This window comes from Poecilia mexicana, unplaced genomic scaffold, assembly GCF_051168715.1.
Source record: "Poecilia mexicana isolate PSO_F unplaced genomic scaffold, ASM5116871v1 scaffold_12, whole genome shotgun sequence".
NCBI lineage: Eukaryota > Metazoa > Chordata > Actinopteri > Cyprinodontiformes > Poeciliidae > Poecilia > Poecilia mexicana.
The window spans coordinates 25,025,363-25,043,170 of record NW_028263381.1 but is presented as its reverse complement, the minus strand read 5'-3'; the positions used below and the strand labels follow the sequence as shown (position 1 = coordinate 25,043,170).

Below are 17,808 nucleotides of genomic sequence, written 5' to 3'. Positions count from 1 at the left end.
TTTGCGGGCCCACTTCCTGTTTTGCCCCAAACTCTGCCAGCTTATTTAAGACCATCGCCTGTTCCACTGTGATTGTGGCTTGCTGCTGGCGTCTTGCTGGCAAATTCATCCACATCTTTGCATGTACTGATTTGATTCCTTGGTGAGTTTGTCATCTGATAGCAATATTGCTTTTAGCATGTGAAACTTCTGCTCGATTGCTCATTGGAGTGTTGTTTTATTAGAATTGTTGGCGTTTGTTACCTGGACCAGCCCTGGGATTCTCTGACGGCTGATTGTGGTTAGGTACACCCCACTCTCTTTCAGAATGTAACCTAATTGACGATTTTGTGTGTTCTGGTACTTTTGCATTGATACAGTTTAAAATGAAATTGATCAAAACAGAATGGAGCTACACTTTGATATTGCGCAGAATATTTTTTATATTCTTTGTCTCACTCTGCTTGAGTATTTAACAGTTTTATTTTATTTTTCTTGACATTGATAATCAAAGTGAAAGTGCACTTTGATTTCAATTTTGACTTCAACTTTGATATCAACTTTTCAACTTTAAATTGATTAGCTTGAAATATAATTGATACTTTTTGTTGTACTTTATTTAAATTATGGTTAATTTAACCTGATTGAAATGTTTGTCTAATTAGAAATTTGATAATTGAATTCACATTTAATATGCATGGACAAAATGCCTAAATGTATTATTTAATTTTTTAAAATATTTTGGATCACCTTTTCTGCATGCTTGTTTATAACATACCGGATTATAATTGGTATGTTAATACTATTCAGGTAGAACAAACTAAAGGATTTGAATGATTGGCAGGATGTTCCAGTAGTGGTTTAAGAGTCTTCTTAAACTAGAGCAGATTAAAAATTGGAACAAAAAAAAAATGGGCGTACTAGCCCTTTAGCCATTTACTGAATCAGAAGTTGCATTTAGAAGCCATTAGCTTCATATACAAAACAAAGTCATCATATAAGGCTTTCTGTGTGAAAGTATCATGATCAAATTAATTACATGCCCATTTGGACCAGTTTACAAAAACAAAGTGTGCGGGACAGAGAACTTTCGGGTCAGACCTCCTGTCAAAAATGTAATCATGAAAATTGAAATTGAGCGCTCGTTATCTGTTTTTTCCATTTTTGTTTTGTGCACTAAATGGGAAATCGGATAAGAAGCCACAAATCCGATTTCCAATTTTGGTTTAAAAAACAAAAAAAGTATTTTTGTTTTTTCATTTTCCATTTCAAATGAAAAAACGAACTGCCTGACAATACGTGGACCTATCGGCTATATTCACTTCAATTATTGATTGAAAAACCACAATAGAAAAGTCGCACCAATTGGGGTCTGATTTTTTTATTTTTTATTTTTTCCAAACACTAATACTAATACTGTACCAACCGTCTAGACCCCTCAGATCTTCTGGTTCTGGTTCTGCTCTGCATCCCCAGAACCAGAACCAAACGAGGAGAAGCAGCATTCAGGTTCTATGCACCACAGATTTGGAACAAACTTCCAGAAAACTGTAAAACAGCTGAAACACTGAGAGCCTTTAAATCTCAACTTAAACCCACCTGGTTAGAGTTGCTTATGGCTGAATTAGGGTTAGAGTGGGTTTTGATGTATTTGATGTTTTTAATGTTTTTATCTTTAGCTTTCATCTAGTTATTAACTTCTTTTTATTTCTCTTTCACACTGTCTATGTAAAGCCGCCCCGGAAAACATCCCAGTTCAATGAATCTATATCTAGGGGTGTGAGAATTCTTGTTAAATGACGTTTAACTAAAGTCCTACGGGGTTTAGAGTCCCTGTTGACGGCATTTCAACTAAAAACCTAAAGGTTGGAGTCCTTGTCAAACTGTGTTTTTGACTAAATTCCCATAGGCTTAGAATCCCAGTTAAACGACATTTAACTGAAGTCCTAAAGGGGTTTTAATGTTTTTATCTTTTTTTAATCTTTTTCAAAATGTCTTTCCCTTTCTAACTGTTTTTTCAATGTCACATGCTGTTTTTATTTTAATTATGTAAAGCACTTTGAAGTGCCTTGCTGCTGAAATGTGCTATACAAATAAAAATTGATTGATTGATGATCGGCGAATAGCTGCACGTATAATAGTCAAATTATTACGCTGACCACAATGGTGCTCTTGGAACATCACAAATAAAACTTGTTATGAATGAATCCTGTTTGGTTAGTGTTGAATTCAACCCTGCTATCTGATAGCAACCAATTGGTCACATTTTACCTGAGAGTCTCCAGGTTGCAGTTTGGACTCTTCAGTCCAGCAGAGAGAAGCTTCACTCCTGAATCCTGCAGGTTGTTGTTACTCAGGTCCAGTTCTCTGAGACTGGAGGACTGGGAGCTGAGAACTGAGGACAGAGCTTCACAGCTTCTCTCTGAGAGGTTACAGCCACTCAGTCTGAGGAGACAGGGAGGAAAATCTGTCAATAATTTGTAAAAAAGAAAAAATGTGTTTTTCTTTCCAGCCAATTATGTTGTTCTTGGAAAGGTTGAAAAATCTACAATTAAATATATTACTTAGATAAGATATACTTAATCCCTGATGATAGATAATGGGCAGAAATCTGGTTTTACCAGGATTGAGATCATTGTACTTGAGACTGTAGGTAGGATTCTTTAGTCCAGAAGACAGAAGCTTCAGACTGACTAAAGTCGTTTCTCCTCTTCCTCCTCTATCAGACCTTCTCTGCTCCTGCAGCAGGTTCCTCCATACCTGAGAGCTTCCAGTCTCCAGTCTGGATCCTTCAGTCCAGCCGACAGCAGCTTCACTCCTGAGTCTCCTGGATGATTGTAGCTCAGGTCCAACTCTTTCAGATGGGAGGGGTTAAAGGTCAGAGCTGAGGCCAGAGAAGCACAGCCTTCCTCTGAGACCAAACAGCCTGATAAGCTGCAGACACACAATTCATCACATGATGAGAAGATGAGAACATTGAGGTAGAGCCCAAATGGATTAAATGACACTGCATTTAATCCAGTGTCATTTCATGACACAGCCCAAAGTCTGAGTCATGAGAGGAAAACATGAAATAATAATAAAACTGTGTTTTCTTCTTTGTGTTGTAAAAATCCAAATATGCCACTTGTAGCTTGGATGTTGTGCAATAAACTCCCCCTGTGCATCAAGCAGGAATCAATATGTCAAGTGCCCAGAGTTGCACCATCAGTCAAAAGCTGATCCTCACTTTTCTAAATACCTCTCTTCTTGATTCTATCAGACTACAGTAAATGAAAACTAGCCTTGTTTATGTGTCAGGACTTAGCTGCAGGTAAAGGACATAAATCTGGTTTCCCCAGGATTGGTCACATTTTACCTGAGAGTTTCCAGGTTGCAGTTTGGACTCTTCAGTCCAGCAGAGAGAAGCTTCACTCCTGAATCCTGCAGGTTGTTGTTACTCAGGTCCAGTTCTCTGAGACTGGAGGACTGGGAGCTGAGAACTGAGGACAGAGCTTCACAGCTTCTCTCTGAGAGGTTACAGCCACTCAGTCTGAGGAGACAAGGAGGAAAATCTGGTATTAATTCATCAAAATGTATAGTTTTTTCTTTCCAGTTAACGTTCTTGGATTGATTAATATGTCATATTTTTCACAACTTTCTGATATCTTTGTCTCCAGCTTTGAATAACTGAACTACAAGCAACAAGGAGTTGAGCAAGAGAAATATTAAATTCTACAATGAACTGCATTTAATCCAGTGTCATTTTCAACAGAAAGGCAAGCATTTCTGCTGCTTCGACAGGTAGCATCATGAATAGTTGCTAACGAGAATAGAAGACTAGTAGGTCTTCTATTCATGCTCTGCTAGTGGTCAACATTTAGAAAACCATGCATTAATAAATAAACTCTGAAAACATGACTCCATATTTAACTTATTGTTGGAAATATGTATTCTTACATGTATTGCTATCTTACCATAGCAATCTTAAATTATAGATTATTGCGATTTTCAGTTTAAAAGTGTTGGCCTTTTACTGTCTGCATTAAACGTTTGCTGAGTTGAAAACCTTTGACCCACTCTCACAGAATGCCTCTGCTACATGATAACTGATTGTTCCCTCCAGCCTTGAGAGAAATTGCTCTCAAGAGAAAGGACTAGATGACCTGTGTGTAGAACATGTAGACAAAACTTGCATTCTATCTGTTCTCTTTATTTCTTCTCTGAAATTAAAATACAGCTTCTAACTGGAGGTTATCGGAGCATGCGTTGGGCGGCTTGGTGGAGCTACCCAAAGCTTGGTAAAAACTCAAATGAGTTGTCTGTGGTTCTTTTTATGTAGGTTGTCGGAAAATTCCTGTCAGTTATAATATTTCTATCAAAAATACCTGCAGTACCAATGTGTCCTTACAGAGCTTTGTTGGAGGCTTTAACCACTGGCAGCAGCCTCAGAAGAGCTTCCTCTGAAGCAGAGTATTTCTTCAGGTCAAACACATCCAGATCTTTTCCTGATGACACTAAGATGAAACCCAGAGCTGACCACTGAGCAGGAGACAGTTTATCTGTGGAGAGACTTCCTGAACTCAGAGACTGTTGGATCTCCTCCACTAGAGAACGATCATTCAGTTCATTCAGACAGTGGAACAGATTGATGCTTTTCTCTGCAGACACATTCTCACTGATCTTCTCCTTGATGTACTGAACTGTTTCCTGATTGGTCTGTGAGCTCCTTTCTGTTGGTTTCAGAAAAGCTTGTAGGAGACTCTGATTGGTCTGCAGTGAAAGTCCCAGGAGGAAACGGAGGAACAAGTCCAGGTGTCCATTTGGACTCTGTAAGGCCTGGTCAACAGCTCTCTGATGGAGAGACTTTGGTTTGGTTCCATTAAATAATGACAACTGTTTAGATATTTCTGTTTCTTTCATCAGGCAGATGCCAGAGTTATTGAAGGTCCGATGAACATGAAGAGCAGCCAGAAACTCCTGAACACTCAGATGGACGAAGCAGAACACCTTGTCCTGGTACAGCCCTCTCTCCTCTCTAAAGATCTGTGTGAACACTCCTGAGTACACTGAGGCTGCTTTGATATCGATGCCACACTCTGTCAGGTCTGATTCATAGAAGATCAGGTTTCCTTTCTGCAGCTGATCAAAAGCCAGTTCTCCCAGAGACTTGATCATCTTCCTGCTCTCTGGACTCCAGTGTGGATCTGTTTCAGCTCCTCCTTCATACTTGACCTTCTTCACTTTGGTCTGAACCACCAGGAAGTGGATGTACATGTCAGTCAGGGTTCTGGGCAGCTCTCCTCCCTCTCTGGTCTCCAACACATCCTCCAGAACTGTAGCAGTGATCCAGCAGAAGACTGGGATGTGGCACATGATGTGGAGGCTTCGTGACGTCTTCATGTGGGAGATGATCCTGCTGGCCTGCTGCTCATCTCTGAATCTCTTCCTGAAGTACTCCTCCTTCTGGAGGTCATTGAACCCTCTGACCTCTGTCACCACGCCAACACACTGAGGAGGGATCTGATTGGCTGCTGCAGGTCGTGTGGTTATCCAGAGGAGAGCAGAGGGAAGCAGTTTCCCCCTGATGAGGTTTGTCAGCAGAACATCCACTGAGCTGGACTCTGTAGCATCAGTCAGGATCTCCTTGTTGTGGAAGTCCAGAGGAAGTCGACTCTCATCCAAGCCATCAAAGATGAACAGAACCTGGAAGTGTTCAAAGCTGCAGATTTCTTTGGTTTCAGTAAAGAAGTGATGAACAAGTTCCACCAAGCTGAACTTTTTCTCTCTCAGCACATTCAGCTCTCTGAAGGTGAATGGAAATATGAAGTGGATGTTCTGGTGGGCTTTGTCTTCAGCCCAGTCCAGAGTGAACTTCTGTGTTAAGACTGTTTTCCCAATACCAGCCACTCCCTTTGTCATCACTGTTCTGATTGGTTGATCTCTTCCAGGTGGGACTTTAAAGATGTCTTCTTGTCTGATTGTTGTTTCTGGTCTGTGTGGTTTCCTGGATGCTGTTTCAATCTGTCTGACCTCATGTTCATCATTGACCTCTCCAGTCCCTCCCTCTGTGATGTAGAGCTCTGTGTAGATCTGGTTCAGAAGAGTTGGACTTCCTGCTTTAGCGATTCCCTCAAACACAGACTGGAACTTCTTCTTCAGACCAGATTTAAGTTGATGTTGATGAACTGCAGCAAGATTTTCTAAAGTAACACAAAAAGTAAAGTCAGGAACTAAACAAAATCATCTTATAAAGATGATTTAAATAAATGTGATTCCATTTCTTCAGACATCAGTAAATGTGTCATTTATCCATCAGGTCAAATCTTTGTAGAAATCCTCTTACTGCTCTGCAGACGGTCAGCCAGCTCCTCCTGCTTCATCCTCCTCAGGAAGTTCAGTGTGATCTTCATCACTGCCTCTCTGCTGCTCCTCCTCTGCTCTTCATCATCACCATCCAACACCTCATCATCCTCTCTCTGTCTCTCTGAGCATTCTGGGTAATCTGGACTCAGAACCTTCTGGATCTTCTTCAGCTCGTTCTTCACAAAAGTGACAATGTTTTCCTCCAGCAGCTGGAACAGAATAATAGATGAAGGAAACATCAGACTGAAATCATGGAGCCAAACACCAGATGGATGTTGGACAGACTGACAGTCCTCTGGTCTACAAAGTGCAGCATGGAGACGACTGTGAACAGAACCATGGAAAAGTAGTTGTTGTTCATGTACAGACCATAAATATGGAGTCCAGCTGTGTTTGATGCTGCTGGGCAGACGGACCACTGGGAACCTCTGAGCTCTGCTGGTCCACTCTGTGGAGGAACCAGGAACAATCAGGAAGGCAGGAAATATTCATCCAGTAGTATTCACAGATGGAATCACCAAGGGTTCTACATTAAAATCTTTAAATCAAATGAAATCAAATTTTTTTTGCATAGCACTGTTCAGCAACAATGCATTTCAAATTGCTTTACATCATAAAAACACAAAATTATAAAGTCATATAACACACAGTCAACAACATTACATTTTGCACATCAGATTCTTGATTAATGTTTCAGGATTAGGTTTCAAAAGCAACTAATCAGCTGAGATTTTGGTCCAGATTTAAAGAAATGCAGTGTTTCAGCTGTTTTGCAATTTTTTGGAAGTTTGTTCCAGATTTTTTGTGAGAGATGATGGGTACCCCCTTCAATCAAACTTTCACAGGTTATGAATATGAATAGGTGAGGCTGGAGTTATTATTTTTGGACCTAAAGAGGAGTGATCTAGGGTCAATGCCCAGCTTCAGTTATTAAAAATAAAGCCTGCGATCAGCCCGAACCCGGGGAGTAGTGATGGACTCTGACATGAACCTTCAGAGCCACACAGAAACAATTACAAAGTCAGCCTTCTATCACCTGAAGAACATCTCCAGGATTAAAGGACTGTCTCAGCGAGATCTAGAGAAACTCATTCATGCATTTATATTCCGTTGTATTGATTACTGCAACAGTGTCTTCACAGTCTACCTTAAATATCAATCAGCTGCAGCTGATCCAGAATACTGTGTTCTCAGTAAAATCAGGAAATAAGGTCACATCACACCAGTTTTAGGGGGAGGGAAGAGCGGGGGTTTATATGTTAATGAATTTCACAGTTCTGACTGCAGTGGGTGATGGCTCCTATTGTAATTCTTTGTACTTATTCTAAAGCAGAGGGGGTAGGCGTTCATGAATTAGCCAATTGAAATAGAGTAGGGGTTGTGGTTTGGAGTTTTACTGTTATAAATAGGGAATACAGCGCTCTTGTAGCGTTTTCTACAGAAGAGTCAAGCAATGTATGGAGCTGAACGAATTCGTCCTCTTACTAAGGATCAAGGACCATCCTCATCTGCACTACCTCTCGTATATGAATTCCCAATTTCTATACCCAGATTCGGACCTTGCAGAGGATAATGCTGCCGAGGGGTGTTCAGCATCTGATGCAGCTTCTCCAGCGACTTCGTCGTCAAGGGGGCTCTTGACGAGTGGAACATCCATTTTATGCAAGACTCCAGTCTCAATCTTTGAGTACTCACCTCGTGCCCAGGATGCTCCTAAGAAATCTATATTTTATGTGTGTCGGGTGCAGAGGCCATCTTTTGACAAACTGAAAGATGACTGGTCTTTGGACCCTTATGGACGTTGGGGATCTTTTGGGTCCCCAAAGTCCAAAAGATCCCCAGTACGAAACGGGAGTCTTACCTGTACCAATTGGATAAAGATGAAGAACTCGCCCTGCTAACGGCTACGTGCAGCCTGACCTCTAACGATTGGGCTGTGTTAAGGCTTGCAATCCCTTACTTCAGTGAAGCCATGAGCCAGTCATGGAGCATGAAATTGAAGATGATTATGGAGACCTGTTCAGCTCTCGATCTGCAAAACATGCCAGAAAACGGTGTTTCCCGGACAATAATGAAATAGCCAAGGGAGCTATTCTTTTTAGCGCAAATGGGAGTCGAGAAGTACTACAGATTTGTTTGTTTTGGAGACTAACAATCTAGATGTCATGTATTCGGGAAAATGCTGGCTCTGCTGTTTGTGACAGCAGAGGAGGAGGAGGTTGCAGCGCTGGTTACTGGCTACTTCGGATCTTCACCGGTGCCTGCCATACCTGAATATGGTATGGAGACTGGACCACTTGAGTCTACCCTTCAACCAGCAGCAGAGCAATCTAGCAGCTACTCCAGATCTCCACCAGTTGTAATACTTCTCGACTCCCACTTTGCGCTAAAGAGAGTAGCTTCCTCGGCTATTTCATCATCGCCCGGGAAACACCATTTTCTGGCACATTTTGCAGATCGAGAGCTGAACACGTCTCCATAGTCATCTTCGTTTTCATGCTCCATGACTGACTCACCGGCTTCACTGAAGTAAGGGATTGCAAGCCTTAACACAGCCCAATCGTTAGAGGTCAGTCTGCACATAACTGTTAGCGGGGCGAGTTCTTCATCTTTATCCAATTGGTACAGGTAAGGCTCCCTTGTTTCATATTGAAAAACATACCCAAAAGATCCCCAAAGTCCATAAGGTTCCAAAGACCAGTCTTCTTTCAGTTTCTCAAAAGATGGCCTCTGCACCCGACACACATAATGTAGATTTCTTAGGAGCATCCTGTGGACGAGGTGAGTACTCAGAGATTGAGACTGGAGTCTTGCGTAAAATTGGTGTTCTACTCATCTGTGGGACTGTGTCCCTTGATGACACAGTCGCTGGAGTGGCTGCATCAGACGTTGAACACCCCTCAGCAGCATTATCCTCTGCACAGTCCAAATCCAGGTACACAGATATTGGGATTTCATAAACGAGAGGTACTTCAGATAAGGACGGTCCTTGATCCTCAGTAAGAGGATGAATTGGTTGAGCTCCATGCATTGCTTGACTCTTCTGTAGAAAACTCTACAAGAAGAGCGCTGTATTCTGTAACCCTACTTATAACAGTAAAACTCCAAACTAAACCCCCTATGTAGTAAGTTGTAGACCATTAATTGAGGACTCTGACTACAGCTTATCTTTAGCTGGCAGGCATACTTTACTGAAGTGATGTTTACCGGACACCATACACGTACATAACCCGCCTCTGGTACTGAACGCCCAGAGGACCATAACACACCACATCTCCCCTTCCCCAAAGTAGTGATAAAATTTTAAACAAAACATGGACTACCTAACTAACAGCATACAGTCTGTCTGACACTTACAGATCACTCAATATACTGAATACTGAAAATAACATACATAATAACGATAACATTTGGAACAGGTTTTAAATGTTCTGCATTATTGGACATAATCTTTGAGCCATGCTGGTGCCTTCACCTCCCTCCTTGGATGAACCCTTTTCACATTCTCCCCCTCCTTCACTTCTGGTGCTGCTGTCTGTTTTGTGTCCCCCACATTCTCTGTAGGGCTTTGAATGTCTGGTAAGGGTCTGAGATGTGCCTTGTTTCTCCTCACCACTTCTGAATCGGTCTCCACGACATAGGAACGAGGAGTGTCTGCTTCTCTCAGCACCGTAGCCGTCTCCTGGGTGTTTGTAATCCAGACGTGCTGACCTGCTTTTAGCTCTGACCTAACCTCCGCTCTATGTCTTTTGTTGTAGGTCAGTGTCTGTGCCTGTTTTAACTCTTTGTTCTTGTCTGCAAATTTCTTTTGGTTTGGCCACTGTGGTGTAAGTTGACTGGGTGAGAGTGGGAAGGGTGAGCGCAACCTTCTGCCCATCAGGAGCTCAGCCGGTGAAGGGCCTTGATTCAGCGGCATGATCCGGTATGCCAACAGGGCCTTGTATGGGTCGGTGTTCTTCTTCAAAAGGCTTTTCATCGTTTTCACTGCCCTCTCTGCCTCCCCGTTACTCTGAGCGAAGTATGGACTACTGGTGACATGTCTGAAGTCATAGTCTGTGGCACAAGAGGAGAAAGAGCTAGAGGAAAACTGAGGTCCATTATCTGTTATCAGTATTTCAGCCACCCTGTGGTGGATGCTCCTACCACCACCACATAGTGTTAGTATTTATTTCTTTATTAGTATAGTTTATTTCATTTAGACATATATTTTCTAATGGGTGCACACTTTAGTTAATGTCTGTCTGAATGGTTCATTTATACTTGTTTTTGTTTGAGGTGCCACTTATAGGAACCAGCTGGTGGAGGAACCTGGGGCAAACCATCTACAAATTTCTGAAAGACTGAAGAGGGAGACTTCAAGTTTTTTATTTAATTTTGTCACTTAAATATTCACTTATTGTTTGCCAAGTTAAAGTTAGTTTTGCTTTATTTGTTTATAGAATGTTTTAGTTAATTTTGTATTTATTTGTTAGATCAGACCTCCCTCAAGTGGTAGATTTGGGTTACTCCACCCCTATTTAAGCAGCCTTTGTTTGTTTGTGTTTAGAGTTCAGTTGACCTCAGTTAATTTGGATCCAAATTTATTACTTATCTTTTGATTTATTCTTGCTTTAAATTTTTATGCTTTGTTGATGATTTTTTGAAGAATTAAATTGAAGTCTTTTTCTACTTTGAACATTCTTTGTCCTTGTTTGAGTCTGGTCCCTCACACACCCCATGTCTAGCAAAAATAGATTTCAAGCCAGTAATAATTCCTGCTGATGTAGTTATAGATGTCTTCATCATTTCAATGTATCTTGAATAGTCTACTACCAGTAAATAAGAGTCATTTTATCAATAAAACATATCTGCCCCAATTTTCTGTCGCTTTGGCCCTGAGGGGATCATTGGCTCTGGGTGTAGCTGTTGGTACTTAATACATGTCACGCACTGGCCCACAACTTTTGTGACTTGGACACTCATGCCTAACCACCACACAGATTGCTGAGCCCTAAGCTTGCATTTGGATATCCCCATATGTCCCTCGTGCAGTCGGGCAAGCATTTCATTTTGCAATATCTCTGGAATGACAATACGTCATCCTTTCATCAAAAGATCACCATTCATGTGTAACTCGCCTTGGTAAATCCAATAAGGCTTCAGCTAGTGGGACAGCTCCTCTTGTCATGGCCAGCCTCTTTGGCACTGGCAAATTAGCTGACTGCAGATGGCATCCTGCTGCTGATGGTCAACTATCTGCTGGAGTTTGGACTGAGATGCAGGTAAGTTATCACGTTCTGTGTTAATGAAAATCTGTACTTCCCCTTCCATCTGTGTTTCTTCTGCTGTCAGTGGACGCCCTATCGGGGCCCTGGACAGTGTATCTGCTGTGATGATGGCCTTTCCAGGTACATGTACTATGTTGTATATAAATCTAAGCAGTCACAGCCGGAATCGCTGAATCCTGGGAGGTAAGTCATCCAGTGCTTTTGTCCTTAAGAGTGCAAGGAGGGGTTTATGGTCAGTTTCTATTGTGAACTGTACTCCGATGAGGTATGAACTCAGTCTCTCACAGGCCCAGGTGACGGCTAGTGCCTCTTTTTCAACCTGGGCATACCGTTGCTCTGTTTCGGAGAGGCTTCAGGAAATGTAGGCAACTGGACGCCACTGCATATTTTCCTCTCTGCATTAAGACTGCCCCAAGGCCAAAAGACGAGGCATCCACTGGCACCTTTGTCTTGGCTTGTGGTCTGTATTGAGCCAACACTGTTGGTGATGCCAACTCACTCTTGAGCTTGTCAAAGGCTGTCTGCTGCATATGACTCCAGGTCCAATCATTGTCTTTTACCAGCAGATCTGTGAGTGGTTTGGTAGAATCTGCAAAGCTCTGACGCATTAAGGATATCCTCGGATTCATCTCCCATTTAATATATCAACGTATTCACTTGAAAAGCCTCTTCCCTTTTTTCCAGTCCCGATACGTTCCTGTACCTCTCGAACTGTCGGATCCATTTGGGCCAGTTTTGGACATCTCTGCAGTCAAACTTTTCTGAAAGGCAAAATCCCTCTCCAACGTTGCTTGCTGCAGCGGAGTTAGCGCGTTCCCTCTCAGTATTGGACATCGTGAATATGACTCAATGAGAATCTCCTCTGCACAGTTATCTTGATGTTAGTTGCGAGTGCATTGGGAATGCAGCATAACGTTGAGTCACCACTTCTGACACCATGTAGTAATTTGTAGACCATTAATTGAGGACTCTGACAACAGCTTATCTTTAGCCGGCAGGCATCTTTTACTGAAGTGACGTTTACCGGACACCATACATGTACATAACCCGCCTCTGGTACGGAATGCCCAGAGGACCATAACACACCACACCCTACTCTACTTCAATTGGCTAATTCATGAACACCTACCCCCTTGGTTTTAGACCAAGAGAATTACAGTAGGAGCCATCACCCGCTACAGTGAGAGGTGTGAAATTCATTAACATATAACCCTTCCCTCTCACCCCTCTCCCAAATCAGATGTCCTGCCTCACCTATTCATATTCATGACCTGTCAAAGTGTGACTGAAGGGTGTACCTATCATCTCTGTCATGCATAGAAGCTAAATGCTGCTAATCCATGTGTGGTTCTGGTCCTGGGGATGCAGAGCTGACCAGAACCAAAAGACCTAAGGGGTCTGGATGGTTGGTACAGCAATAACAGATCTTTAATGTATTGTGGTGCTAAGCCATTCAGTGATTTATAAACTAACAACAGTTTTTTAAAGTCTATTCTCTGAGCTACAGGGAGGCAGTGTAGGGACTTTAAAACTGGTGTTATGTGTTCTATCTTCCTAGTTTTAGTCAGAATGCGGTATTCTGGATCAGCTGCTTTTTCGCTTTTTCTCCAGTTGATGCTTTTTTGGTTTGTTTAGGAACAGCCTGTTCCTGATATGCGGTCAAGGGAGGAGCCATATCAGCTCCATCCTTGACCCCCTGACATCTGATTGTCAGGGGAGACAATTAGATGTCCCCTGACATCTAATTGGTCCACCCAGGTGTCCCTCCTGATGACTGACATGTAACAGCACCAGGTCATTCCTAAACATTATTTGGAATCATTCTAAGTCAGCCTAATATCTAAAGAAGAAAAACAACAATAAATATTTGAAAATAACATGTATAAAACTTTATATAAGTCCATGTGATGACGTATATAAATAGTTTTATATCAGGCACTATACCAGCCTTCATTATACTCATAAAAACAAGCTGAAATTGATCTCCTGGATGTTTCAATTGTGCTGTGCTGTGATGCCACTGAAAGGCTAAAGCACAATTTATACCTGATGGTGGTAAAACACCAATAAGTTATTTACTGATCCTCCGCAAAAAAAACAAAAACAAAGAGGGGCCGACAATTTTCGTAATTTGGAGCAGAGGTGGCGCTAGAGTTTTTTCGTTGTCCGTCAAAGAAAAAAAATCATTTTATTTCCAATTTGTAGTCATCAAACGAAACATTTAGTATTTCTCTGTGAGAACGTTTTTGAAATCAGGTAACATTTCACCAAATGACGTGATTAGAAGAGGCAGAACTCTGATCGTTTCCTGATCCCGCATCACTTCCCTCAGCGGGAGAAAAACTCCGCAGAAGCGGATCAGCTGCGCTAGACGTTCCAAAGCCTCTGGTTCGTTGAAGCGTCCCGATCAGAGATGATACTCTGATAGATATTGTTCTTAGTATGATTGATAATGAGCCCCGCGATGTTCTCTGTGTGTAAAGTTGAAACTGTCTGTGCATCAAGTGGTCAGCTGCACTTTATCACAGTCTGGACACGAAACCAGCGGACTGCTCTCTGTTCTTATCAAGACGAGGGTGAGGAGGGAATCTGACATATTACTTCAGTTAAGTTTTTAGTTGTTTGTTTTTAAAACTCCATTAATGTAAGCAGTGTAAATTTGGCGTTTGTCATCTCATATGTGTTTAATTGGAGCATAACGGTGGAGCATTTATGCGCATTTATTGTCCAGCGCACTGCGCTTGTTTCTGTCTAACGGACTTTAATTTCTTTCCTCCAACAGCTACCTGCTATTCCTTTATTTAAAGTACAATAAGTAGATCACACATTCTCTTTAGGTTTTCTCTGTGTGCTGCAAACTCATTAAACTTTTTCTCCGTAGTGACTCAAACCACTGACTGTGGCCCCAATAACTTATAATAAATTAAATTTAAGACTCCACTCCTGAGCCGGAAAAGGGTAGAGTGCCTTCTCCGGGCCATGGGGGTTCGTCCTGCCTCAAGTGGAGGAGTTTAAGTATCTGGGGATCTTGTTCACGTAGGGGGGGAAGAAAGGAGGGAGAGATCGACAGGCAGATTGGTGCAGCGTCTGCTGTGAAACGGGCGCTGTACCGGTCCGTCACGGTGAAGAGAGAGCTGAGTCAAAAAGCGAAGCTCTCGATTTACCAGTCGATCTACGTTCCTACCCTCATCTATGGTCATGAGCTTTGGGTCATTACCGAAAGAACGAGATCACGGATACAAGCGGCCGAAATGGGTTTCCTCCACAGGGTGGCTGGGCTCTCCCTTAGAGATGGGGTGAGAAGCTCGGTCATCCGGGAGGGACTCAGAGTAGAGCCGCTGCTCCTGCACGTCGAGAGGAGCCAGTTGAGGCTCGAGCATCTGGTCAGGATGCATTCTGGACGCCTCCCTGGTGAGGTGTCCATGTCCCACCAGGAGGAGGCCCCGGAGAAGATCCAGGACACGCTGGAGGGACTATGTCTCTCTGCTGGCCTGGGAACGCCTTGGGGTTCCCCCAGAGGAGCTGGAAGACGTGGCTGGGGAGAAGGAAGTCTGGGCCTCCCTTCTGAAGCTGCTGCCCCTGCGACCCGACTCCGGATGAAGCGGAAGAAAATGGATGGATGGATGGATGGATGGATGGACTCGACTTAAATTATCAGCACTTCACCCGCTGGGATCTGAATGTACAGCCTCAAATTCTTCCTGGTCGCATCTGCAGAGAAATCTGTGTTGGTTCATCGGTCATTTGGATCTGTCTGATCCAAACCAAACAATTGAACTCTGCGAGATTTTCACTTTGTGCCCGGTTTGGGTGTGCATATATTCCAAGGATTTTTATTTTTATTTTTTATTTTTTTTGCGTGGTTTGGCTTCTCCAAAACGGACAGATGTTACACCGACCTGCTCTTCCTGAATGCCGCTCTCCTTCTGGGCGCGGGAGGGCAACGTCTTCCCCTCCATTTGTTAAACTCACAGGGTGAGTTAAGTTTAATTCTTTGCAGCGGGTCCGCATTGGTTGAGCAGCGCATTGCGCATGTTACGGTCCAAATAACTTCTGCACCTTTATTTATTTCCTCAAAATAAACTGCTGGCTCCTCTGTTTAGACTATAAATGGGTTAAAACAATGCGCTTCACAATACCAGAATTTTCACATAATTTATGCTTTTCAAACCCTGTCTGAGGACAAATTTTGATTATTAAATCAGGTGTTATGATGTGTTGCTCAGTACCTGAGCAGTTTACCAAATACATTTTATGGTTTGTTACATTTTAACAACCTAATAAAATTAACAGCAGCAATTCAGCAATATAAAAGAGCAATTTGCTAAGTCCTCTCTTGCATCTTGATAGAAACCAAACTGCTTATAGATTTATATCAAGGAAGAATACTTACAAACATCTGCTATTTTCTCCGCTTTAATCTAAGCCATATTTATAAAAATCGGGTAAGAAATAAAGGCACTGTGATTATTTTTGTGACAGATTCCTGCTCATCCCGCATTGGAACAGTATGGTTTTGTGGACAGACTCACCGCGCAGTAACAGCGCCTGCAGGAGCATCGCTAGCGTTGCGGCTAATTGGCGATGTCCAAACTTCTTCATTGTATCAATGAAGAAATCCTACAACAGCTAAAATCTGACACTGCTCCGTTTTTGTTTAGTTTTTGTGAAGAAGAAAGTTGTGCTGGTCGTCTTCAGAGATTTAGTGTTGATTCCTTCAGTAGTTCTTGGTGCAGCGCCCCCACAGGTGATGGGGGGAACAGGGTTTTCAGTTAGTTTAATTCGTTTGACACAGTGCAATATGAATGCGAACTACAGTTCTGAAAATGTATCAAATGTTGCAATTTTAGTTCCCGGTGTGAAAACACCTTAAAGCTTGCTGTAGAGTTTCGCTTTAAAGATTATTTTTAATGTGGTTCATTGTAAAATAAAGAACTGTGAGACACAATAGTTCTTGATCATTTAAATCAGGGGTCCCCAAACTGGCCGTATCTGGCCAGTTTTGGGGACCGGCCCGCCTCCACATTTGGTCCGGCCCCCTGAACAATACCAGAGAGCATTCAGATTTTTTTTCTTAAATTGTATTTTCCGGTTTATATGTAGATTTTTCTTCAACCACCAGGGGGCTCTTTAGCAGGAAGTGTGTCCTGTAAACTGTGGGTGTTTTGTTTTGCATGGCGCATTGCTGCCATCTGTTGGACTTTTAGGGAACTGCTTGACTTTTATATTATTTAATCAGTACGGTTGTTTGCTAGTGGTAGAGCAGATGAACACGTGTCTGTTATGAATGCTGCATTCCAGGCCGAGTTCTTCGAAGCGATGCCTGTAAGTAGCAGCTTATACTTCAAAACAAGCCTTTATGTTAACATATGATAAAAGAAGTAATTTGTTTATTGAATTAGTTTTGGAAATTCCTGCGGGCGATTTGATTATGTGCTACGTCATTGCCAACTAGCAGGCTGCTAAGATTCCTTAGGTCGTTACGTAGCATTGCAGCTCATAGCATTCTGAGGTAGCTGTTGTATCAGTTGCACTTCTAATGTATGTAACTGAATGTAAAAACACTTCTGTAAGCTGCTCTGAGCTCATCCTGAGTTGTTTGTGTTTTGACAGTTTCACTCCATTCTACATGGAAATAAAGGAAGAACTAATTAATCCTGACTTGTGTAAAAAGAGTTTGGCTGATAGTTTTGGTACCAGACACCATAGCGAGACCATTACAAAGTGAATCATTGGAAGTCAAAATTGGAAATAAAAGAAGAACGCACCCTTTAAAACGGAATTAGGTTTTAATAGGGAATTGAAATTTGAGAATGTTGTTGATTAGTTAAATCGCATTGAGGGGAAATGCTATTTAACAGTTTTTTAAATAATACTGGGATCATTATGAGAATTTGAGGTATAGATATTAGGATCCAGTAGATGGCAGTAGTGCAACAATAATGGATGCAAGCTACTGTTGAAATCTAAAGAAGAAGCAGAAGAAGGAAGTGCCCATTTTCATTTATCTCATGCTAGTAGCAGACACGAAGGATCAGCACGTTTACTGTTAAAGTTACCGTTCGTAAACTACTGTAATCAGTTCAGCTAACTCTAATCTTGGCAACTTTTTCTTTTTCAACCCTAATAAATGTGATGTTCAATTGACCTGTTATGACTCAAATTTTGGGTGTCCGCCCCCCTCTGCTGCTGCTGCATCACTGTGGAAAACCTGGAG

The 17,808-nt window shown here is 42.1% G+C and overlaps 1 protein-coding gene across 2 annotated transcripts in view; it reads right to left on the bottom strand.

Moving 5' to 3' along the window:
* Positions 1 to 458: 458 nt before the first annotated feature.
* LOC148156269 (NLR family CARD domain-containing protein 3-like) overlaps positions 459 to 17,808 on the bottom strand; it is a 36,289-nt gene continuing 18,939 nt past the window's right edge. For both annotated transcript variants that reach the window (XM_088011177.1, XM_088011178.1), the window contains 6 exons: positions 6,694 to 6,772; positions 6,305 to 6,533; positions 4,370 to 6,161; positions 3,338 to 3,511; positions 2,740 to 2,913; positions 459 to 2,424 (listed from right to left, as the gene is read on the bottom strand). In XM_088011177.1, coding sequence (XP_087867303.1) covers positions 2,247 to 2,424; positions 2,740 to 2,913; positions 3,338 to 3,511; positions 4,370 to 6,161; positions 6,305 to 6,533; positions 6,694 to 6,772 — 2,626 coding nt within the window. In that variant the 3' untranslated portion in view covers positions 459 to 2,246. The remainder of the gene's footprint in view (positions 2,425 to 2,739; positions 2,914 to 3,337; positions 3,512 to 4,369; positions 6,162 to 6,304; positions 6,534 to 6,693; positions 6,773 to 17,808) is intronic.